We start from the raw sequence: 23,910 nt of genomic DNA on the forward strand, positions 1-23,910 counted from the left end.
GCTCACACACTTGGAATAAGATAATTGCTTTGTCCAAACTGTAGTAATCTTTGTAACATGAAGTGTGTATCAAGCTAAGAGAAGCATTTACAACGGTCATGTGTAAGAACAATGCGGTGTGCTGTTCTACAGCAACAGAGACGTGAGCGAGAGATGAGGAGACAGCAGGAGCGAGAACAGAGGAGGAGAGAACAGGAGGAGAAGAGACGTGTCGAGGAGATTGAGAGGAGACGCAAAGAAGAGGAGGAGCGGAGGAGGGCGGAGGAGGAGAAGAGGAGGGCAGACCGTGAGCAGGTAAGAGGCTCTTATTATGTAACGTTGTGTTAATGTTCTGCTGTTGAGATTCTTTCACGTCCTCATTTGAGTTTAGAAGCAGGGTTTTCATCATTGTTTGGTTTGGCAGGAATATATCCGTCGGCAGCTGGAGGAAGAACAACGGCACCTGGAGCTCCTACAGCAGCAGCTCTTGCACGAGCAGGCAATGCTTCTGGTGAGTGAAGGCCTTCTGTCTATTTAAACCCTGTCTTAAGACCTAACGCTTCAAAGTCAAACATCGTGGGCTTCCTTTTGACACAATGGTGCCTCCCCCTAACTGACGTGCAAACGTAGTTATCTGAATAATAGCCTTTAATATCCAAATCAGTGATTCTTAAAGATCAAAACAAGATGAACAAATTCCCCAGAAGAGTTATTTACAGGGTAAAGTCAGGCCCTGTTTACAGCTGTCCCCCGTCTACCCACAGAACACCACAGACACCACGCATATTCTTTAGGGTAGGAAAATCAATTTATGAACATCTGTGCATGATTTGCTACAGTAGATCACGTGACTAAAACATGTTTGTGTGTTGTACTTTTAGGCAGATGAGCGTCACAGAAGAAATGTTCAGGGTTCTCCTCAGGCAGCTGCAGTGCAGAAACAGCCGCCTGCTGTCCCACCACGAGAATCCTCCTTCTCTAACGGCAGCGCATCCGAACAGAGCCATCGACCCACTGACCCACAGGTGACTTTATAACCCCTCTGTTCTCTGATGTTTCTGTAGCTAGTTTTCACATGACGGCTTTGTTCGATCATCATGAACCACAGGATTTGACAGCGCTGGCTAAAGAGCTGCGAGCTGTGGAGGACGTGAGGCCGCAGCACAAGGCCACAGATTACTCCTCCTCCAGTGATGACTCTGGTACCACAGATGATGAAGATGATGAGGAAGTGGACCAGGACGTCGGGGAGGAGTCCACGTCTGGTCCAGAGGACTCGCGGGGAGGGTGCGCTTCTCCTTATTTTCTCATCAAAAAATGTAGACAAACAAGATTTTGACACTGTGTCTGTTATTTACACTAAATCTCAGCTTGCTGCTTTGAACCGTTGAATCTCTCTGTGATTGACAGCTCGTCTAGACTCAGTAACGGTGAGATGGAGGCAGCAAAGACGATGGTTGTCCAGGATGATGATGCCTCCTCTACACCATGCAAAGACAGCACATTAGTCGTACGACAGGTGACGCACATGCACGTCCATGACACAATTCAATGATTCAGTTTGATTTCGATTCAACATGTCTGCTAACCCTATTCTGAGAAGAGGTGTGTGTTGAGCTTGAATAGAAATGTAAACAGTGGTTGAGTTTCCAGTGCACATTTTCTGTATTTTATGAGGGTTTACCTCAGACAGAACTGTGTGCGTGTGTGAAAGAGTGTGAAGCCACAGACTTGAAATACTGTCACACAACTGAAATGTGTGTGTGTGAAGTACTTCTGCACTTTTGTGAATGCTGTACATGACAAAGAGAGGCTCTTTTCACATCGTTTCAGCTGTCAATGATTCGTGTCTATTTGATAGATGTGTTCTATGCGGGATCATGTTCATTTAACAGGTGGTTCTGAAAGTGTTGTCTGACTGTAAGTCACTTACAAAAACACTCAAGGTTAAACATTAATTACATTATTTTATTATTCTTTTTTTCCGTTTTTCATTGTCACAGATTCATTCTTTCTTTCAGAAAATCCTCATCAAAGTTTGATTGTGTCTTCAGTTGCCGTGTTTCTTTCTGTGTGTCTCGTTACGTAAAGATCATATTCATAGATTATTGCTTGAACACAGTCGAGGTTCATGAGAGGACAATCGCTTTTCTGTGTCTGATTTTTGACTGAGAAAGATGAAGGTGTATTGCTAGCCGTTCCTCAGTAGACAATATTGAGCGTTCAGACGTAAAGACGCACATCTGTACCTTTCTCAGTTCCAGAGCTCAGGGGGTCTAAAACAGTGTCTGGCAATGTGGGGTTCAGGGTGGGAAGCTGCTTCTAAAGCCGGTCGTGTAGCGATTCAGGAAAGAAATCACCTCCTGCCTGACCTGCTCCAGCAGAGTCACCCCTCACCTTCCTCCTCCTCCTCCTGTCCCAGCAGCCCTCCTCTGATCCCCCTCAGCCCCTCGGACAAACACGCATGCCTGACAGAGGTACGTCCCGTCTCTGGAGCTGATGGATTCTGATGGTGGTGGTATTGACCGTGAAAACGTCTGCTGTCCTGCCCTGTGACTAACGCACACGCGCTATTGTGGTTTCCTTCATAAATAACACGCTATCACTTCAAATATCCCTGCCGTCTTTGATAGTGTTATATACTGTCAGGAATAGGTTGACTTGGACCGATATTAGAAGTATATAAAATGTCACGGATACAAATATCTAATGAGCACTTGTTATTCAAAGTTAAAACATTTCACTTCAGTCATAACACTGCTAGGGACAGGGCAACACGAGTGACCACACCAGGTCCACCTTCTTGAAGACCAAAAGCAGCATGAAGTTAGACTCATGGTCATGGTGAACAAAAGCTGGAGATCCGTGGAAGGTGTCGATGTCTGCACATCCTCTCATGACATGTGGATGTCGCGTGTCTTTGACATTCACACAGTTTGATTCAAGCAGATTGAAAGAGCCGCTCAAATAGTTGGATTTTTAAACATCCTGCCAGAGAAAATGAAAAGCTGCCATTTATCTCTCATTGTTAGGTTGGTAGGAGACAATTGAAAACGGCTGTAAAGTTACAGATGGCACGTCATCATCTGTCTGTCAGGTGCCGGTGGGAAATGTCAAGAAGGAATGTGGATTCTGCGTAAATAGATCCTGTGTGCTCAGCTGTCTATATTCATTCCAACAAACTGAAGAGAAGTGACACACTTTCAGAGATGTACAGACACGTGAGCTGCCGTCACAGACATCAGCGATAGAGACAAACATCATTACAGTAGAAACGGATTCATTTCACAACAGCACTTATAAACACAGACGTCACAGTGAGTGAAACCTAGACAAGAAAAGGATTTCGTCTCATTTAGTTTGCTTTCATCCATTTATTTATTTTTCTTTCTCAAACCATCGAATTAATTTATCATCATTTTTTATCACCAACCACCATCAAGTCCTTCACCATGTTTTTTCATCTTTGTGTTTGAATCTAGCTGTTTTACAAACTTTATTACACAAGTATTTTCATTTCAGATTCATGTTATGCTGCACTTTTCTTGTGAAGTGCACCTCTTTATGGTCATTTAGTTTTTCTCATTCTCTGCTCATGGACTTCTCACAGACGCCCACAGTGCCGAAGCACAAGTCTTCCTCCTCTTTCACCCCCTTCATTGACCCGCGTCTCCTCCAGATTTCTCCGTCCACCGGCAGCGCTCTCAATAATGTTGGTAAGTCTGAACTCAGCCTTTGAGTCCATCCTCTCTGCACATAATATCATGACGTATTTCCAGTTTCTCTGTTCTGTCAGAAAACACGTTTGAATGTCTGTCAATGAAAATGCCCTAAACCTATCTCTATAATAGTGTAAGAATAGTTTGGATTATGGCCTGCAGTTCACTGACCCGTCACCAGAGGTGCATCTTTACTCAACACATGTAGTGTTCACATTGTTTCGTCAGAAATCACATCCAGATGTTTCTCAAAATAAAGGAGTTAAAACATGTTCATGTAGAGTGTGTTGTTGGTTTAACGATGATGTTTCACTGTCAGGTTACAGTAATGATGCTCGACTGCAGGAGGCGCTGCGGCAGGATGCTTCTCGTAAGGGCTCTGTGGTCAACGTCAACCCGGTCAACACCAGACCGCAGAATGACACGCCAGAGATCCGCAAATACAAGAAGAGGTTTAACTCTGAGATCTTGTGCGCTGCCCTATGGGGTGAGTATCAGCAAACATTCATACATATGGAGTGGTGCAGAGATTCCCTATTCCTGTAGGCTAACCCTGGAATTAATCCTCGACCGACAGCCTATGCGTTTTTCCCACAGACTTTGGCTCTGCGATTAACATCTGTGTTTATGATACTTCCATGTTTTGTCTCTTAAAATCATCTTTACAGATTAGCATAATATTTGATATTTATGAAGCCTAATTACAATCTGCAGAAGTAAAAAGCTAACATAAGGGTACAAACAGACTACACTACGCTGTGGTCACTTACGATATCAACGTCACCACCTCAAATCCTCCATCAACTTGTTATGATTACTCTGTGAATTAATCCCCATCCGTGTTTTAGAGATTTGGACTCGGGTTGCATTATTTGGGAGATTTATATTATATTTGTGAGGATATAGTAGTCGCTTATAGCAACTTGTTAACAACCGGCGTTTATAGGACACAATGAAGCTTTAAAAAATAACAAGCAGGTTAATACTGGTGTGTTTTAACCACGAAAATATTGACCAAAATACCATTTAAAAAAAAAGATTTGTGAGTTTGTGTAAATGCAGCTTTTCTTTTGTTTTTCATTGTGTACATGTGGTCCTAGTCAATAGTTTTCACGAACGCTTCATTTTGCTCTCACAAGGTGTAAATCTGTTAGTCGGGACAGAGAGCGGTCTGATGTTACTGGATCGCAGCGGTCAAGGGAAAGTTTACCCTCTCATCAGTCGCAGACGCTTTCAACAGATGGAGGTTCTGGAAGGACTTAATGTGCTGGTGACAATATCAGGTGAGAAAGTCTCATATGTGATCATCCTGTCTCTGTCACGCAACATCCGTCCTCGTCTGATTGAAACCCACAGCACGTGTTTGTCTCTATTTCTGTCTGTCTGTATGTTGTAAGTCTTGCTCATGACATGTCATGTGGAAATTGCTGCGGTTGCCATTTTAACCTTTAGAAGTGAGAAGTTGTGTAAAGCCCGTTTTACTTGTTTTTTTTTGTGAGATGTTGTTATTTCTTAACATGTTCAGCGATTGCATTTCACCCAAACATGTTGTTTTGCAAGAATTGTGGAATGGAAGAAAGTTTATTGTCCCATGGGAAAAAAAGCAGCTTTGAGCAGATCAAATGAATTTGAATGATTTGTCTGATAAAGGACGTACAGGGGACAAATGAAAAAACAAATGTTTTCGTCTTCACAAATGAAGTGTGTGTATGTGTTCATTAGGAAAGAAGAATAAGTTGCGTGTGTACTATCTGTCCTGGCTGAGAAACAAGATTCTTCACAATGACCCTGAGGTGGAGAAGAAACAGGGTTGGACGACAGTAGGAGATCTTGAGGGCTGCGTGCATTATAAAGTTGGTATGTCACTGTCATTCGCACACCCAGTGGGTTTCAGAACATCCACAACTCACACTGTCTAACACGTACTATATGGAATCATTTTCATGAATTACTTTCATTCATTTATTTAAACCTTGTGATGTTGAACACACAGGGGGTTTCTCAACTCCAAGAACTCAAAGAACTAATTTGTGTCCTAGCTTAGATCAGACTCTGGAGTTTGAACTGGTGAGGATTTCCATTAGAAATGGAACAGCAGAGCACTTGATGCGTCACTCAGTCAAATACATGCAACCCTATTTCACTTAATAGCCTTTATTTTTATTAGGGTCAGGTCAAACTGCTAATAACAAAAAATACAGCTAACTAAGTCAAGTCAGCTTTATTTATATAGCGGTTTTTACAACTTTCATTGTTACAAAGCAGCTGTACAAGAAAAAAATGACTAAGTAAAACATAAAAGGTTATGGAAGTCAAAACATAGGTCAAATATCAGACACACAATAAATTCCTATATGCAGTGTTAATTAAATAAGACTATGAAATTCTAGCAGCCCCCCCGGCTAGGCAAAACAGTGCAAAACAGTATGCAAACGGTGGCGAGGAACCCAAAACTCCATTGGAGGAGAAAAAAAACGTCAGAGGGAGACCAGGCCTAACCAGGGGATTCCAGTTCCCCTCTGGCAAAAACTGCAGCCTCTGCACAGGCTCGACAGTGCTGCACAACAAGGCAAAATAAAAAACAAAGTTAGATTTAAAATTATCATTAATAATATAATAGCGACTGAAGTTTTGTAGAGTCGCCACGTCCTTCGTCCAGCATATGTCAGGTCTGGGAATGGATTGCGCTCTGCCCGCTCCGGTAACCTTGGACTGCGTCCTGCCCGCTCTAGTAACCTTGGACTGCATCCTGCCCGCTCCGGTAACCTTGGACTGCATCCTGCCCGCTCTAGTAACCTTGGACTGCGTCCTGCCCGCTCTGGTAACCTTGGACTGCATCCTGTCCGCTCTGGTAACCTTGGACTGCATCCTGCCCGCTCTGGTAACCTTGGACTGCATCCTGCCCGCTCCGGTAACCTTGGACTGCGTCCTGTCCGCTCTGGTAACCTTGGACTGCGTCCTGCCCGCTCTGGTAACCTTGGACTGCATCCTGCCCGCTCTGGTAACCTTGGACTGCATCCTGCCCGCTCTGGTAACCTTGGACTGCGTCCTGCCCGCTCTGGTAACCTCGGACTGCGTCCTGCCCGCTCTGGTAACCTTGGACTGCATCCTGCCCGCTCTGGTAACCTTGGACTGCATCCTGCCCGCTCTGGTAACCTTGGACTGCATCCTGCCCGCTCTGGTAACCTTGCAACAATGAGACAAGACTGGCTGAGAGTAGAGTTCTGTTCTGCACTCTTTGATGCAACAAATGCATCAGTTGTTATTGGAAGTGTCCCTGGTTCCGGTTGATCTAACTAGTGCAGCCTAGATCTTTGAAATATATATAATATGATAGTGTAGTGTATGCAAGAGTAAAAAGATGCGTCTTTAGTCTAGATTTAAACTGACAGTGTGTCTGCATCCCGGACAGTGCAGGGAAGACTAACACAATAAAAACGTGGTGATAAAATAAAAAACATGATTTCTGAGCCTGCTGTGAGATTCAGAAGTACTTGCCGAGGTGAGGCTGTGTTAGGGGGGTACATGAGCGCCCGGTGATTGCATGCGGTTTGGCAAGGATTCATACAATTTATTGATGAAGTCATCAGGAATAGCAAAGAAAGCAGTCTTGCATGCCTCCCAGAGTTCATCAATATTCTTTGGTTTCGTCTTCAATGCTTCCTCTTTCATCCTACCCCACATATGCTCAATGATGTTCATGTCTGGTGACTGGGCTGGCCAATCCTGGAGCATCTTGATCTTCTTTGCCTTGAGGAACTTTGATGGGGAGATGGAAGTATGCGATGGAGCACCATCCTGCTGCAGAATTTGGCGTCTTTTATGGTTGGGAATATAAGAGCTAGCTAAGATTTCTTGGTATGTTAGACTATTGATGTTGCCTTCCACCCTGCAGATCTGTCTCAATCCCCATAGTGGATGTAACCCCAGACCATGATTTTTCCGCCACCAAACTTCACTGTTTTCTGGGTGAATCTCGGATCTATGCGGGCTCCAGTTGGTCTCCTGCAATATTTGCGGCGACTGTGGTGTAATTCAACAGAAGATTCATCTGATAAATCCACCTTCTACCACTTTTCCAGCGTTCATCCTTTTAGCAGGCTGTGGGCCTTGGCAAATGCCACACGGTCTTTCAATTGTCATTTGTTTAGTGCTGGCTTCTGGGCACTGATTCGACCATGGAGGCCGTTTCAAGACAGAATCCGACAAACTGTTCAGGTTGACACACGGACTTCGGGTGACCAGGTCTCGTGGAGCTCTGCTGCAGTGGAAAATGGGCTGGTCTTGGAATCTTCGAACCAACAAACGGTCCTCTCAAGCAGTTGTCTTGCGGGGTCTGCCTGACCTGGGGCCTCATTTATAAACGTTGCGTACGCACAAAAGAAGGCATACGCCGCTCTTTACGCAATAATTGGTATTTATAAAAAGCTAATTTGACAGGAAAATGTGTGGTCCTTCACGCAAGCTCTGACCCAGGCGTATGCACAAAAACGGGTGAAATGAGAAATGGCGACACTGTCGGCAGATGGAAGAAACATGTGAAAGCGTGTGAAACTGTAGACCGTTGTGTAAAAGAAATGGCAACACTGCCTCTCATAAATAACACGAAGACTTCACAAAGCAAGTCTTACAATTAACAGCCACACGAACACCCGTTTGATCGATCTGCAGTGTAAAACAAACTAAATCAAACCAAAGTGCAAATTAACACATATTTGCAAAAAGAAAAGTGAAATATGTTCTGCAATAATCTTGGCATGTTATGCAATTCATCCTCATAAATAATATGGTAAACAGAACGAAATAATGTACAAAACTGATATTCTCGTCAATGTGTCCGTCTGGCGGAGCAGATATAGATGCAATTAGATAGACAGATAGATAAATAGATAGATAAATGTATTACTGGTCCACTGGGGAAAGTTGTTTTCATAGTTAAAATGTCTTCATCAGCTATGGAATCATGGTATTCATGCATATGCCTTTAGTTTGTTTTATTTTTGATAAAATAACGTATGACATCTCAACCATTCAGAAAGCTGCAAGAAATTACATTTGCACTGAACTATTTCCCATTTCCTCCACCCGTGGCAGACATAATCTGGCGATGGAGCGCTAGACGCTTTTTTGCCTCGACTTTGATGTCCGACCATTTCTTTTTTATTTCGGCCACGGTCCGAGGTTGTGAGGCTACAGCATTTAAGACGTCTGCAACCTTTTGCCACTCAAGTGTCTTTTTGGCATCAGTAGGCCTAATGCCCACACTGTGCCCTCCAAACAACATTTTCTCCTCTTTTCCACCTCGCCAACGATAACTTCTACTTCACATTGAGTGAAGTTATGTTTGTTTTATTTCCTCTCTGTGTTTGCCATGATTTCGCAATCGATGAATATTAACTTGTGGGCGTTTAACTGACTTTTTATGGGCAACTATGGGCGTGACATGAAGCCGCAAAAGCTGCGCTACATTTAGAACCGATTGTGATTTATTTTAGCACGGTTTTATAAATCCCAATGAAACTATATCACAGCACTTCTCATAATATTGCCTTCATAAGATTTAGTTGTCATCACTGCAAGGTGTTTATATTCACATTTATATTCGCATTTGCAGTGAAGTACGAGAGGATCAAATTCTTGGTTCTGGCTCTGAAAAACTCTGTAGAAGTTTACGCCTGGGCTCCTAAACCCTACCACAAATTCATGGCTTTCAAGGTAACTATGTGTCAAGAGAATTAAAGACCATTCGATGTATGTTTTGTGTTTAATGCCTGTCCAAGAGTGACTATAGAATGCTGAGATTCATCTTGGTCATGCTTAACTAAAATACTAAACTAAAAGCGTTTGTCTATGCACAAGAAGAGAAGACAATACATGAAGAGTCGTTTGTGTAAACTAGTGAACGGCGGATGATTAGTCTCAAATGTTATTGTGACTTCTGGGAAACATGTCAACTTTATTTCTATTGTTGTGGTAGTCGTTTGGTGATCTGGTACACAAGCCACTGCTGGTGGATCTGACTGTTGAGGAAGGCCAAAGGTTAAAGGTCATCTATGGGTCGTGCTCTGGGTTTCATGCTGTGGATGTGGATTCGGGAGCCGTTTATGACATCTATCTGCCCACTCACGTATGTATGAAGCTTAAGTTGTACGTTTCAAGAGCAGCAGCTGTCGCTCATCTTTTTTTCTGTTTGTTTCTTCAGATTCAGAACAACATTCAGTCTCACGCCATCATCATTCTGCCCAACACTGACGGTATCGAGCTGCTGGTGTGTTACGAAGATGAGGGTGTGTATGTCAACACGTATGGACGCATCACCAAAGACGTCGTGCTCCAGTGGGGCGAGATGCCCACATCTGTCGGTACGTTAGGGACACCACCTTTAAACAACTCTTACAATCGTCCCCACTCCACCACATGACATCACTTGACTATCTGGAAAAGAGCACGTTTACATTATTATGATGTAACTGTTTTTAGTTCAACGGTAAGAAATGCACAAACACTCTCTGGTTAAATTTCATCAAACTGATTGGAGTGCTGATGGATGTCCTCTTTTAGTACCAGAGGACGACGGCCTCTCTGTCTCCTCCGCTTGCCTCCCTGTGTTGTCTTTCTTCAATATTTACCAATGTTTCATTTCAACAAATAAAAATATCCTAAATTTAAAGCCTGAAAAATAATCTGCGTGCACATGGGATTGCAAATCTGTGGCGATCGGTGCCTAATCTTCCGGGCCAGCAGTAATTCAAAATATGAGTTCAGGGCATCGTGTGTGTGCAGTGTCATGTCAAAATATGAGTTCAGGGCATCATTAGTCGACGGCGATTGTGAAGGAAAATACGACGCTTGTGCTTCCCCTTCTCCCAGAGACTTCTCTCTCTATCGCATATGTGCACAGAGTTAGTAGCGTCTTGACCGCTCAACCAATAGAATTAAACATCATACTATAAAACATTTAAGTTTCTAATTTGTGGTGCTATAGAATGGTTTGTGCATCCGTGCGCTGGTGTGTTATTGAGGTAGAACCTCAAACAGATTCATATATCTTGCTGCCTAGGGTGATGTCAGTTTGTCCATTAAAGATGATTTTAGAGAAAGAACACATGATTGAATGTAAACCTGTGTGTGTGAAGTTTATGATGAAACGCTACACAACCGTATCTTCTCACGCTTGTCCTGCCATTCTGTGTTGGGTCGCCTTGTACAGGTGGCTGACATTTCAATGAATTGTAGGAATGACCGTAGAACATATAAATATATTTTGTACTTTGGCTTGTTTACAATATTTTTGAGTTAAATGTGTCTATATTATTTTGCATTATATTATATTATTAGATTGACACACACACAGTCAGCCAATTATCTGCCTGAAACTCATCTTATCACCTTATCAAGAGTTTTTGTTACTGACTGTTGTGTGTTCTACATTTAAAGGTCCGTGAGATACAGTCATGTGTAAAAACTTGTTTTCCAACTGCCATTGGTTGGTTAAATTCTTCAGTGTGATTATATGCTTGATTTGTTCTGCTGCAGAAGAAGAATCTTGAACGTTTGACTTGATGATGTGTCTAGAGTTTATAGGCACGATATAAAAAAATGAACATGTTATTGATGTTTTCAGTGTCCATTGGAAACTAACCATAGGTCAAGCACTTTTACTCCAGCATTACTCTGATGATCTGCTCTTTTGAATCTGTTTCTCATCTCTTTTCATGTCTTGCAGCCTATATTCGCTCGAATCAGATCATGGGCTGGGGAGAGAAGGCTATTGAGATCCGCTCGGTAGAGACCGGCCACCTGGATGGAGTTTTCATGCACAAAAGAGCACAAAGACTCAAGTTCCTGTGTGAGAGAAATGACAAGGTGATCTTTTAAAACTTCTGATACAAATATTCAATCATAACAGGGGGTTCCCATAAAATTGTTCTCGGTCCATTTCACCCCAAAATAAAAGAAATACATTAAGAAATGATATGGATCACATCTTTGATTGAGGTCTAATTCTCAGTATTAATCAGTTGGGCTGCACACGTGCTGAAGTGTGAGTAATCCGGTGGCCCCCCTGGTGATGTCCAAGTGTTAGTTTGGTTTGTTATAAGATGTTATAAAAAAGTTTATAGGGGTTGGTACATGATTTCTTTATTTTATTTGCGCCTTGATACTGCGACTTCACTACTGCGCTGACTCAGGCTCCAAAATGAAATCATCGGCACAATATGTCAGCAGCCATATCTTTGACTTTTACTGTAAAAAAATAAAGCTGAAATGTTCATGGCGCTGGGTCGTCTATCTTTTTACTGCCTCGTCTATTAACTAACTTTAAAGGATGTAGAATAAGGCATTAATGTTTGCTCTATACATACTGTACCGCCAATAAGCATTCTAATAAGCAGGGAGGTAATCGTGAGAATTGGACCCTAAACTAATGTGTTAACATTTTATTTGAATAAAGCAAATATCAGTGATCAACTTCAGTAAATAAATGAAGGCTTGCTGATCTGTTTTTGTATCTCTGATCTATACAAACAAATCCTTGAAACTAATACATTGAGGTTCTCATTCCAGATTGAAAGAAATTGCATCAACATTGTTTTGTTTTTGTGTGTGTGTGTGTGTTTGTTTAGGTGTTCTTTGCATCCGTGCGTTCTGGAGGTTCCAGCCAGGTCTACTTCATGACTTTGGGTCGCACATCTTTGCTCAGTTGGTAAAAGTCCCAAAATCTTTACAGGACTGTTCTCAGAATCTGAAAGTCAACATGACGGCCTGAGGCCGGGCGACACACGATCAGAGCCTGGTGTGAATGACTGACAAACTGAACTACACAAATTGCGATCAGACAAAAAATCCAATGGCGTCCTTTTGCAGCGCGCTGCATGGGAAACAGCTGGAGAATCCTACAGTATTATTGCTCGTCTGTGTAAATGTCTTTCTCTAGAATTGAGTAGAATCTGACTCGTCTGAGAGGTGTGGTGCTGTTTCTATCAGACAGTCACTAATAGTGTCATGGCAATGAAGAAACACTAAATGGCTTGTTTTGTAATTTATTTCTAATTTTGATGATTTTTATTTATTTGTTGTTTTTGACTTTGGGTTAACGTGACAGGATTCCTGGAGTGAGGCGAGGAATGTTTTCATTGTTTTATCGTGTTATGACTAATGTCATCAGAAATCATGAGGAAGCAGACAGCGGTTCGCTTTAAATTTCTCCAGATTAAATGTGAATCTAAAGTGGACTGTATTGTGACAGATGTGCAGGACACTTTGTTGCCTCTTTTATTTTCTCTTCACTTCACTCCTCGTCTCTTTTCACATTAATATACGGTGTTTCAATATGAATAGTCTTTTTCCTTATAATGTTTAACAACAATATAAAGATGGTGACGTTATTTTTTTGATATACATCGTTGTTAAATATTATTGGCCAATATTCTTGTTAATCTGGAGACACGCCTTCCTAAACTGATGTGCAAATGCGTAATGTTCACTTTCCTGTTCCGTCTCTTTATAAATCATCTAGTCTCTGATGGTTTGGGAAGATCTTGTTCAGTAATAACCCCAGGGGTATTGAACACTAGCCGAATCCTCAGTCGTCCCGCCGGCCGCTCACGCCCTCACTTTCATTATTCTTCATTCATGATTAACTTCATAATGAAGCAGTTCACTCTCCTCCTGCTCAAGACAACAAGCCAAATCTGCTAACCTTCATTATTATTGTTATTATTACACTCGAGGATTATATAATCCCTTATATGTTATTATAGGTGATTTATCTTTGGCATGGACGATTACTATAATTCATAATTGGACTTCTGTTAGAAGAACAGCAGTACAAAAGTGTTGAATGATTGAACAGAACCCAATTTCCCACACAATGATTCTGGGTTGCGTTTCTTGAAACCTTCGTATCGCTACGTAGTTCTTAAGAATACATCCCTACCACTCTTAAGGTATAACCTAACAATGATGTAGCCTTAAGAAGGTTCTGTGAAACGCAACTCTGTACTTTTTTTATTATATAAAGGTGTCACAACACACACAAACACTTGTGCTCATTTTAGTCGATCTGTTGGGTTTTGCTCATTGAACTCTGCTCTCCAATGCAGTTCTGTTCTGTTAGTTTTTTCTCTGTTTTCTGTTTAGTTAATGCCTCTTGTTTTCTCTTCCCACTGACAATAATCATACGTCTATACATAACTATTCATGTTTTTTGTTCTTTTTCTTTGCGATAGTAACAAACTTTCAGTGAGAAAATGAATTCTTACATGCTGTATGATACGTAATTTCTGACCAAGGGGAAAACAAGTGATAGAAACTGCCACAAAGCTTTTTTATGTTAGTGATGGAAAATATTGTCTCATGGATTTCATAACATTAGAGGCCTGAAATAAATTTGCCTGAAAAACAATTTACAAAAAGGTTTTATTATTGACGTGTTAATTCATTACCTGACATGAACTAACAATGAACAATCTATTTTTACACCGTTTATTCAAGAGAGTTAATGTTAGTCAATACAAATAGAGTTGATGATTATCTGTTCATGTTAACTAAAGTGAACAGATGCAACGTTTAAATTGAAAAGAAATGGTAAATGAACAATTCCTCTTCAGCATTTAATTTCAACATTATTTCATGTTCACTAATGTAGTTACCTGACGCTTGCAAATGGAATCGTTTGTAAAGCAAACCAAAAAAAGGAAATTTTTACACTAACGTGTACTGCTTGTCATTCAAGATATTACCATTTTTGTATGTAACTTTATGTTTTTAACCACAACCCTTGTTATTTAGGAACAGTAATCGAGCTAGTGTTCTCTAAGCACTGCTTTGACTTTCTGAATTTGTGGGCTGACTGGTTGTCTGTTCAGTTGTGGCACTGTATTGTTTGTCCTCTGTATATGGCAGGACGTCCTGTATTATCCTGATGGTTCATTCGTTTTTTAAATAAACGGTTTAATTTAAGGAATCGTTCTTTACTAAAATTACACATTTGTTATATTAGAAATGTTACAATAATTTTTATCAAATGGTTAGTTCTGTTCCTTGTTTCTGATTGGTTGAGCCGCGTTATGAGCCGTTCGGAAATACCCCGATTTGTATGAATCCACTTCCCATCATGCCTGACAACACCTCTTAGCTGTTATATAATGCACTGTAACCCGCTGTTGCTTGATATTTTTATTAATGGATGCTGAAGGTCCAGAAGGATACAATAATAATAATTGAATTCAAATTCTTTTATATAGCGTTTCTCCAATTTTGCATTGTTGGGTAGAAGCTTACATGCGTATAGATATCCTCTTAACGGGAGAAGAGTATTTAAATGGATCACGCAATGTGATTGACTAAAGTTTGCGCTCGTGATTGTTCTGGTATTTGTGCCTTTTTATTTATTGCCAAAAAAGTATGTCTTAAATAAACTGCGCTTATTTTTGCTGCTCTTGGTAGATTGCATGAGTCATTATGGGAATGAGATATTGTGCCTGTTTTTTAGTTGTGCGCCTTGTTAACTCACCCGCAGAAATTTCCACTCCCATCGTTGCTTTTTTAAATGGCGCTCGCACTATTTGTTTAGTAAATCTGGCCCTTAGACTGTAATCTGTTTCTATGTAACACATGGCTGAAAAGATGACAAATACATACAGTATCTAAAAAAAAACCTTTTATAAGAAAAAGAGGCGCATAAGAAATGTTTCTTCATCTGAAGGCTCATACTTGCATCACTACTGCATGAGACTAGGGCTGTCAACCGATTAATCGCATCCAATATTAAAGTTTGTCTTCACATAATATGTCTTATGTTCTGGATGTGATTAATCGTTTGACAGCCCTATATAAGACAAGTATATAATTTGTTAATGTTTGAAATCTAACCTGTTAGAATGAGTTTCTGTGCAAATTCATGCTCTTGTTTGGTTGCCACTCAAACTATGAGGCCTTTCACACTGGCAGTGTAGTTCGAAGCGGGACAATGTTCGCCTGACAAAACTGTAATGTGAAAGCTGTCATGCAAACCCGGGTTTGTAATGTGGTACCGAACCCGAGACTTCCTGAAGGAGGAGTTCTGAGTGCGGTTGCACCGAAAGGTCTGTGATCATTAATGTCCATTTAGCATGATTTCTTTGAAACGGGTGTGACAACAGACTTTTCCTATAGGCTGGGGACAGTATTTCTACCTATAGATTGTTGGAAAACAGGCCACCAAGCTGGTGTCAATTGCTTTGCAAACATCTCTAAAAAAAAAAGCTGAGATGACATCCCGGAATGTTTAATGACAGACTGTTGTTTGGTTGTTCTCTGGCTGGACCACAGTTACACTTCTGAGAATAATCCTTTGTTTAAAACCTACAGTGCAGTAAACTAATTTAGTTCATTCGCTTTATGATGTTCATCTATGGAAATGTTAAGGGTTTAATAAAGGTGGGAGCTAAACTGCAGAACTATGGACCTTAAAGGCATCTGCAAAAGACATAAATTCAGTTCCAGTAATGCACAAATTAAGCAGCCAATAGTAATTTACCTTCCCAAATATCTCAGATAACTGGAACCGAATCTCAAGTGTTCATCTCGCTTGGTTGATTTGCCATCATTTTCACTGATAAAGAAACACTCACCTGTATACACAACAGGCAATCTTCAGTTTACACCAGACATAGTCTGTAAATAACTTGGATTTACTGGATTAAATCAAAACAATGCCATGGATATTAAGGAAACAAGCTATGGTCATGTATCAGTTTTTCTAAGAAAACAAAGCTGTGAAAAGAAATCTGCATAAAAAAACGTAAATGATCTGTCGTTCCAGATTGACCGAAATGTACTGTAAAATATTAGTTTATTCCTGTAAAATTACAGCATACAAGTATATATAATCACTGTTTTTGCATTCTTTTTTGCATTCATATTTGCTTGCTTTTTCTGTCATTTTACAGTTTTTGGGCGTATTTTAAAAATAAACTGAAAAGAATAAAATCTCCCAAAAAATCAGACGTTTTCTGGCAGCTGGGCAGAACTGGTTTGCAGAAAATAAACAATAGAATAAAATTCTCCCTGTAAAATGACATGTTTTTCTTGTAATGTAACATCTTATACTTGGAAAATCTGTTTTTTTTACAGTGAATGTTATAGCCAGTTATTTTACTCTGAATGTCTGTTTTTGTCCGTGTCATCCTGCCCACTGCTGATTTAGCCACTAGTGTATTTCAACAATCACAGCAAAAAACATGGAAGCAATCAATTAACTGGGTCTGACATACAGATTCCACCTTTCCCGTACTATAATTTTGCAAACAAAGAACGAAATTACAATATTTTAACATGTGTGTATATATATATATATATATATATATATACACACACACACATATATATACATGTATACATATATTATATACATGTATATATTGTGTATATATATGTATATATATATTATATGTATGTTAAAATATTGCAATTTCGTTCTTTCGTGTATATATATGTATATATATATATATTATATGTATGTTAAAATATTGCAATTTCGTTCTTTCGTGTATATATATGTATATATATATATTATATGTATGTTAAAATATTGCAATTTCGTTCTTTCGTGTATATATATGTATATATATATATATAATTTTAACACTGATATTTAAATGACAGCGATGACCCATAAATTCAACCTCTGGAGAATGCAAGCTCTTATATGTGCAAACTGCAAACCCATTGCAGATACATTTAAGTAAAGAGTGTAAGAGTCGATGCTTTCGAAGTGTCTGGCAACTCCTGTGAGTTTCAAGTCTAACACACCCAGTACTGATCCACTACGGAGGTGGTTCAAAAGAAGTGCAGGGGACAGAATCGCCTGTTTCCAAAAATGTGGGGGAACTTTTGAGCTGCATGATACAAAAAATATTTAAAGTAATATAACCAAGATTACCGCACATAGCAAGCACGGCGCCGACTTGTGGAGCTTGTCATTCTCTGCACAGAAAGCAAGCCTGCGTGTCAGGAAGACTGAGTATAGGCAGGAAAAAAGGTAAAAATGACTTTTTGTCTGTTTAAATGGTAAGATGCTTTATTGCATTCCTCCTTTACATGCGGTCAATAAAGTAACTTTATTAGTAGTTCATTTGCAATGAAAGTGCTGTATTCCAGTTTGGGTAATACTTCACAATAGGGACCAATTCTCACTATAAACTAGTTGCTTATTAGCATGCCTATTATTGGCTGTTTATTTGTGCTTATAAAGCACATATTCTGCATGACCATATTCTACATCCATAATCCTACCCAAAACCTAAACCGAACAACTACCTTAATAACAACAAATTGGGAGTTTATTGAGGCAAAAGTCGTAGTTAATGGTTTGCTAAAGCGAAAACTGTACCTTAAAATAAAGTGTGACCCCAGTTTAAAACAAGTAGTTTTGAGGCAAAATCTGTTCTAGTATTGTATGGCACATGATGTTTAAAGAAACGTCCATCATTTATTTGTGGCTTGTGTTTTGAATATATGTTCCCCTGCATTTTATCTAAACACAATTATTTTGCACATTGCGACTTGAATCTGGCTTATTTTGATTTCTTTTAAAGGTATATTCTGCTGTAACAAATTCTGTCAATTCTTTTGTGTGTTACCCTTGTTATAACCAGCTGGTTTTGTCCCACATGCATGGGACTATAGGCAAGACGTGACAATTCTCATTCCACTATGTAAATCCTTAGTCGAGGAATCCCTACTGATTAGTCTGAGCAGTGCCGCACGAAGCCGAAAAATAATAATAAAACAGAATATTTCAGAACACCTGTCACGTTAGTCAAGCTTGCTTAGCCGATCTCATCAGGTGCAGCTAATCAATGTCAACTAATAGTGATCCAACACATACTGCACTAGACTGTTTCCTAGTTGGGTTGCCTCCTTAGAGTTAGGTTTTGAACGATTGAACAGGTGTAAAGGAACTCTATCCCCAACTCCTCTTCATCTGACTGCTAGGTTGCATGGGCATCATCACCCAACATTAAATATTGCTATTGTTTCGTCTGGACGGAACAATCAGTCTAGATCTGTAACAGCTACCATAACACTGTGGTTAAATGTGATTATAAAATCATACATTTTCACACTTTAGTGGTGAGTTTCCGGAATGCAGAAGCCGCCTGTGCACTTCTCTACATCTCCCTGTGCTTGTGTGGCTCATGAATTTGAGCGACGGTTGGAATACAATGTACTTTATAGTGTATTAGAGGATATGTTTGCGATGAATTGTGAGAGTGCCTGCAAAGTGACAAGAAAAGAAGATACTAATTTTGTCTCTAGTGCACAAACCTACTCGCAACGATGCTGTAAGACACCGGAAGTTTCCATCGAGAGATGCAATGTAGTGTCTGTGTCTTACCCAATAACTGAGACTACAGAATGCAAGAGCATGTTTCACTGCGGTGTGAGTTTTCTGAAAACGACACTGCAAATGACTCATTTAATGTAATTTTTACACATGAAAGTTATGGAATATTAAAGAGAACTTAAACAAATGACAAAACATCAGTTGATGATTCCCTAACCCGCAATTTTAGAGTGTTCCACAAATAAGTATTAGATCTCATTTCCATTAGGTGGTCTAGAAATAAGGTTTAGTTAAATAAATCTGAATATATAATTATATCCAATTCATACAAATTTACATGTATATATATTTCTCAAATCTTTTTGAATTAAACCCACCTGAGCAAGCTAATCAAGGACATGATCGTGAAAATAACAGGTTAGTGAGTTTGATCAGGATTTGAGCAGTGGCCCACCAGGACTAGACTTGAGGAACCCTGCTTTACTGTATGTTTGGATTTTAAAATACACATTCAGATTTATTATGTGTCGGATATACATTATACTGTTTAAAATATAACTTGAATCATTCCTTTTCACAAGGGGAACTGCAAATGTGTCAACAGTTTCCTCTTCTCTTTCCAAAATGTGCAAACACGAAACATCCGTATTGCATTAAAAGCCTGCTAAACGCACACCTATACAGCATGAATCAAAGTTCGATTTTATCAAGTAAATTACCCAACAACTACGTGCATTATTCAGAAAGAGGGACAATTCTGAATATGCATGATGATTACTGTGGTCATACAACTCATTAGTGTCTGTCTATAACTGTAAAGAGTGTTTTGTTTGTTGGGCGGCAAAGAGTGTATCATACATCAAAAAGCACAACTTAAGGGTGTCGTCTCCTTTAACTACATGTCATGATCTATGTGTGTTTATTTTCATAATTTCTGTGATGATATAATCAGGGCTCTGATTTGAAAATGTGGAGTTTCCACTTATTGACGAGGAACCTTCCTGTGCATGGAGCAGGGATTCCCCTGTAACCTGCCCATAAAACAGAGAACTCTGACAGCAGTTACAAGTCTTCATATACCTCTGCTTCATTTCATCATGACCTTCAATAGAAAGGTGAGAATCAGTGCATTGCGATTACAAAATGTATACTGTATATTCTCATTGTAACAAATACTTTGATAATGAATACATTCAAATAAATATATGGTTATCATTTTACACTTGACTTACAACATGTATTTACCAAAAATAAGAGTAACATTGTGGGTCAACAATTAATTGGGTTTAGTCAAAGACGAGCATTCTAGTTTGATTCTCTTACATTTTTACATAAATATTAACAGCATTCTATATTTGGTTGAAGGACTAAATTTGGTTAACTTCAAAACTCACAATTATGTATAGATTATGTTTTCCATTAGAAGCTGTAAATGTTGGTTAATCAGATGTAAATCTATTAACTGTATGTCTTTTAGTTTTGGTTTTGATTTTGTGATGTTTGTTTTTTCTTGACAGTGTGTCTTTGACTTCTGCACATGCATTATAATGCTTTCCATGACATTATTCCTTACCGCTGCACTACCTCCAAAAGGTATGCGAGTCTAAATCTATAAAAGTATAATTCTGTGGGAAAATACTACAGAATTGAGATTATTGTTTATCTTGTAAAGATGTATGGATCTAATTGTTGGAAGTGGGTGATAAAAACAAAAATCTACATACATATTCTAAAATGTTTGGGTCTTGAAGGATATACAAACGTAACATTTTAAAATGACAGTTACAGTGGGCCTCATTTATGAAACGAGCGTACGACCAAAAACTGGGTGTACGGTCGTTTCCTCGCCAAACTTGCCATTTATCAACATGGACGTGAGCGGTTGCTACGATCAAATATCTCGGCAGGTCTCAGTTCGTTAGTTTAAAAATAGGGTGAAGGTCTGTGTAAGCGTTATCCATTTGATAACTTAAAAGGAATAATGATGAATAGAAAGATTCGCTTATTTCCCTTTAGTATAACAAATATAAAAATCGATTCGGCGATTTCTTATTTTCATCACATTAATGAAGTATTTTCCTCTCACGCCTAATTATATGATCATTTAATTGTTTTAAATTACAAGGTTAACGGCCAATTCAAATGCACAATTAAAAGTAAAACATTTAAAAACCTACAATAATCAATTACGAACAATGGTTAACCTGTGTGCAAGCGGATATGAGTCTTTGTTTGACAAATATGCATTTTAATGAAAACAGAAAGTTTGATGTTTTATTTATCTGTAACGTTTGATGGGGTGGAAGGCGCGCATTGGGTCACAGATCGGGGTTGCCTGGCTTTGTGTGGCAGGTTCCAGGCCTGTTTGTGGAGGCTGAAGACCGCCGGTCCTGTCTCTGACAGATCTGGAAGAGAAAAAATATATGAAGCATACATACAACGTGTGTGCTTGATTTAAGCACCCTGAAATGAAAGATAAACAGCATTAGATTTTAAACCCTAACCCTGCTTAGGAACACGCATGTGTCTTCTCCACCACAGACCATTTTTTTCTTAACCTAAATAATAAAAAACTACATAAGCATGAATAAAGTCAAATTAATTTAGTTTAAATGCATTATGCCACCAAAGTAATTTAAAGCAACAACAATACTTTCAGTATAAAAACAATAGTGAAACATTAATAATAAATAGAATATTTGCGGAGTTCGGTTCACTCCACCAATGCTGTTGACCACAGCGATCTCTTTCCAAACTGTTTTTTTACTTCCTGAATTCCTGAAAGGTACGATGAGATTGGCGGTATACAAATGTTTGATGATTCACACGTGAACCCTGTCGTAAAACTATTTCTGCACATGAATCTGCGCTCGTTGCTAGATTGATCAAAAAGGCCCAGTATCTTCTTAAAAAGTAATGTAACTGTATAAAATTAAAAATATATAACACTTAAAAAGTGAAAAGCAGGATTGTCATACATTTGTAGAACATATAATTACACAATCAATCATATAAAAAATGATAAAAAGAGCTTTATGAAAAGATATATTTAGGATTAATAAACAATAACTTGTTTCACATGCTTGTTTGATTTTGTCTACTGGTTACTCCATAACATTTTGTAATTGGCCTAGAGAGCTGTGTGGTGGTTGGTCCAGAGATCCCTGATTTTCACGTCCAAGGAGAAGCGGTAATCATAAAATTTCCATTTCTTGAAGATGCAATTCGTTACAGGAAATTGCAAGTGGACAACAGCTCAACATTCCATATCAATCACACCAACCAGAGAAACCAGAGAAGTTTAAAGAGTTGTTGTGATAGGGTGGTGCAGAATGGGCGTGGCATCTTGCTCCTCCCATCACACCCTTCCGATTCTGGAATTTACACCTACGTTTTAAGGTTAGATCTTACTTCACACGTCATAAACATTCAATGTATATAATAACTCATCTAGTAGAATTCAACCTTAAGTAGGTAGCAATGTCCAAGCAAAAGCTGAGTTAAGTCATTAGCATGTGAGATGATTTCAGATGATATTGCCAACAAAGTTGTAAATGTATTAAATTAAAACTAAAATGAATTAAAGACCACTAAAATATAAGTGAATTTATTATATTGAAATGTAGAAAATTAAAGAATATGAGACCGGGGTTAGGGCTACATTTTCCATGTCGCAAACTCTAGGGGTGAGGTTGGATTTATAGGGGCGTGATATTTAATTGACTATTGTTTTTATCTGCCACATGTATCAACGTACAATCATTCGTACAATGGAATTGGCGGTGAACAAATTTTTCATGAATCACATGTTAACCCTTTTATAAGATTGCACAGATGTGCACAGATCTATGCTTGTTTCTATGTTAGATTGAAAAACGAGGCCCGCTAATTTGCAAGAATTTCTCCCCACAAATAAATGATAAATCCCCCCAAGAAAGTATAAAATTCATGATAAATAATCAGTTTAAATGTTTATCTGCCTAATTGCTCTAATTGCATTATTTATCTGTGTTTCTTATTAGTGGAGACACACACTGCTTGATTGGTAGTATTTCCATAACTATCTATGAATCTGAGGAAGCCAACACCACTGTAATGCCCTATACTGCACACGCAGGAGAGAACACAAGAGTTATTTGTCCTTATTTGAAATACTTCAAAAAAGAAGAAAATCCTAAATGGTACAAGGTAGGTCAAATGTAATGAAATAAGCCTAATCTAAGATCAAATAATTAAATGAACAATCAAACATTGTTTATTTGTCATTTGCTTGTTAATTGACAGGATTTTCAGAGCACAGCTCTCACTGTCGGTGAAGGACAGTACACAATTGAAAGAGGAATAATACTGACCATCAGAAACATCTCTGTGAAAGATGAGGGCTTCTACACTTGTAGATTAAAAGTGATTCTTAACAATATCCAGTATAATGTGAGCAGAACTTGGAGAGTTTCAGGTAAATAAATTCTCAACATTCTGCTTCAACATCCTGTAATGTAACAAATGCAACTAAAACAATAAATCAAAAATACGAAGACTCTAAAGGTACACCCTCACTCCAGTTAGACCTTTTTCTAGGCGTGTTTCCTGAACTATACCTTAGGAGGTTACTTTCTTATGTCCCACGTTATCAGGCGCTGTCTATGACGGTAATGCTGAATTAATGGATATCGATCGCTCGACAAGCAAATATTCACTCTATACGGGTCTGCTTCACTGCGTCATATGAGGAATCGGCGTTCTTTGTAAAATAAGCACTTTAGAAATGATTGAAGTTGCATTTATTAGGACTAAAATAGGATAAAAATAAACCAAATTGCAAACTAAATCCAACCATTGATATTATTTAATTGTGAAATGAGTGTGCGAAACCCCAAT

General features: G+C 39.1%; 2 protein-coding genes across 4 annotated transcripts in view; both read left to right on the forward strand.

Annotated features, from left to right (window-relative positions):
* Window positions 1–14,661, forward strand: part of LOC306898860 (mitogen-activated protein kinase kinase kinase kinase 4-like) — a 33,096-nt gene extending 18,435 nt beyond the window's left edge. Inside the window, exons 13-27 of one of the 3 annotated variants that reach the window (XM_079464714.1) lie at window positions 133–294; window positions 404–490; window positions 861–1,004; window positions 1,088–1,266; window positions 1,390–1,498; window positions 2,238–2,456; window positions 3,590–3,695; window positions 4,018–4,185; window positions 4,838–4,981; window positions 5,421–5,555; window positions 9,313–9,413; window positions 9,676–9,825; window positions 9,901–10,060; window positions 11,425–11,564; window positions 12,326–14,661. In XM_079464714.1, coding sequence (XP_079320840.1) covers window positions 133–294; window positions 404–490; window positions 861–1,004; window positions 1,088–1,266; window positions 1,390–1,498; window positions 2,238–2,456; window positions 3,590–3,695; window positions 4,018–4,185; window positions 4,838–4,981; window positions 5,421–5,555; window positions 9,313–9,413; window positions 9,676–9,825; window positions 9,901–10,060; window positions 11,425–11,564; window positions 12,326–12,409 — 2,088 coding nt within the window. In that variant the 3' untranslated portion in view covers window positions 12,410–14,661. Of the gene's footprint in view, window positions 1–132; window positions 295–403; window positions 491–860; window positions 1,005–1,087; window positions 1,267–1,389; window positions 1,499–2,237; window positions 2,457–3,589; window positions 3,696–4,017; window positions 4,186–4,837; window positions 4,982–5,420; window positions 5,556–9,312; window positions 9,414–9,675; window positions 10,061–11,424; window positions 11,565–12,325 lie in introns of all 3 variants that reach the window. The other 2 variants (XM_079464713.1, XM_079464715.1) reach the window with 2 other exon arrangements.
* A 1,047-nt stretch (window positions 14,662–15,708) lies between these two features.
* On the forward strand, window positions 15,709–23,488 carry LOC306899048 (interleukin-1 receptor type 1-like; the record flags this gene model as incomplete). The annotated part of the gene is made up of 4 exons (XM_079464998.1): window positions 15,709–15,787; window positions 22,167–22,431; window positions 23,055–23,220; window positions 23,317–23,488. Coding segments are annotated over 4 exons (682 nt in total), but the record flags the coding sequence as incomplete, so codon positions are not given.
* Window positions 23,489–23,910: the final 422 nt, after the last annotated feature.

Source organism: Barbatula barbatula (assembly GCF_947034865.1).
Source record: "Barbatula barbatula genome assembly, chromosome: 9".
Taxonomy (NCBI): domain Eukaryota; kingdom Metazoa; phylum Chordata; class Actinopteri; order Cypriniformes; family Nemacheilidae; genus Barbatula; species Barbatula barbatula.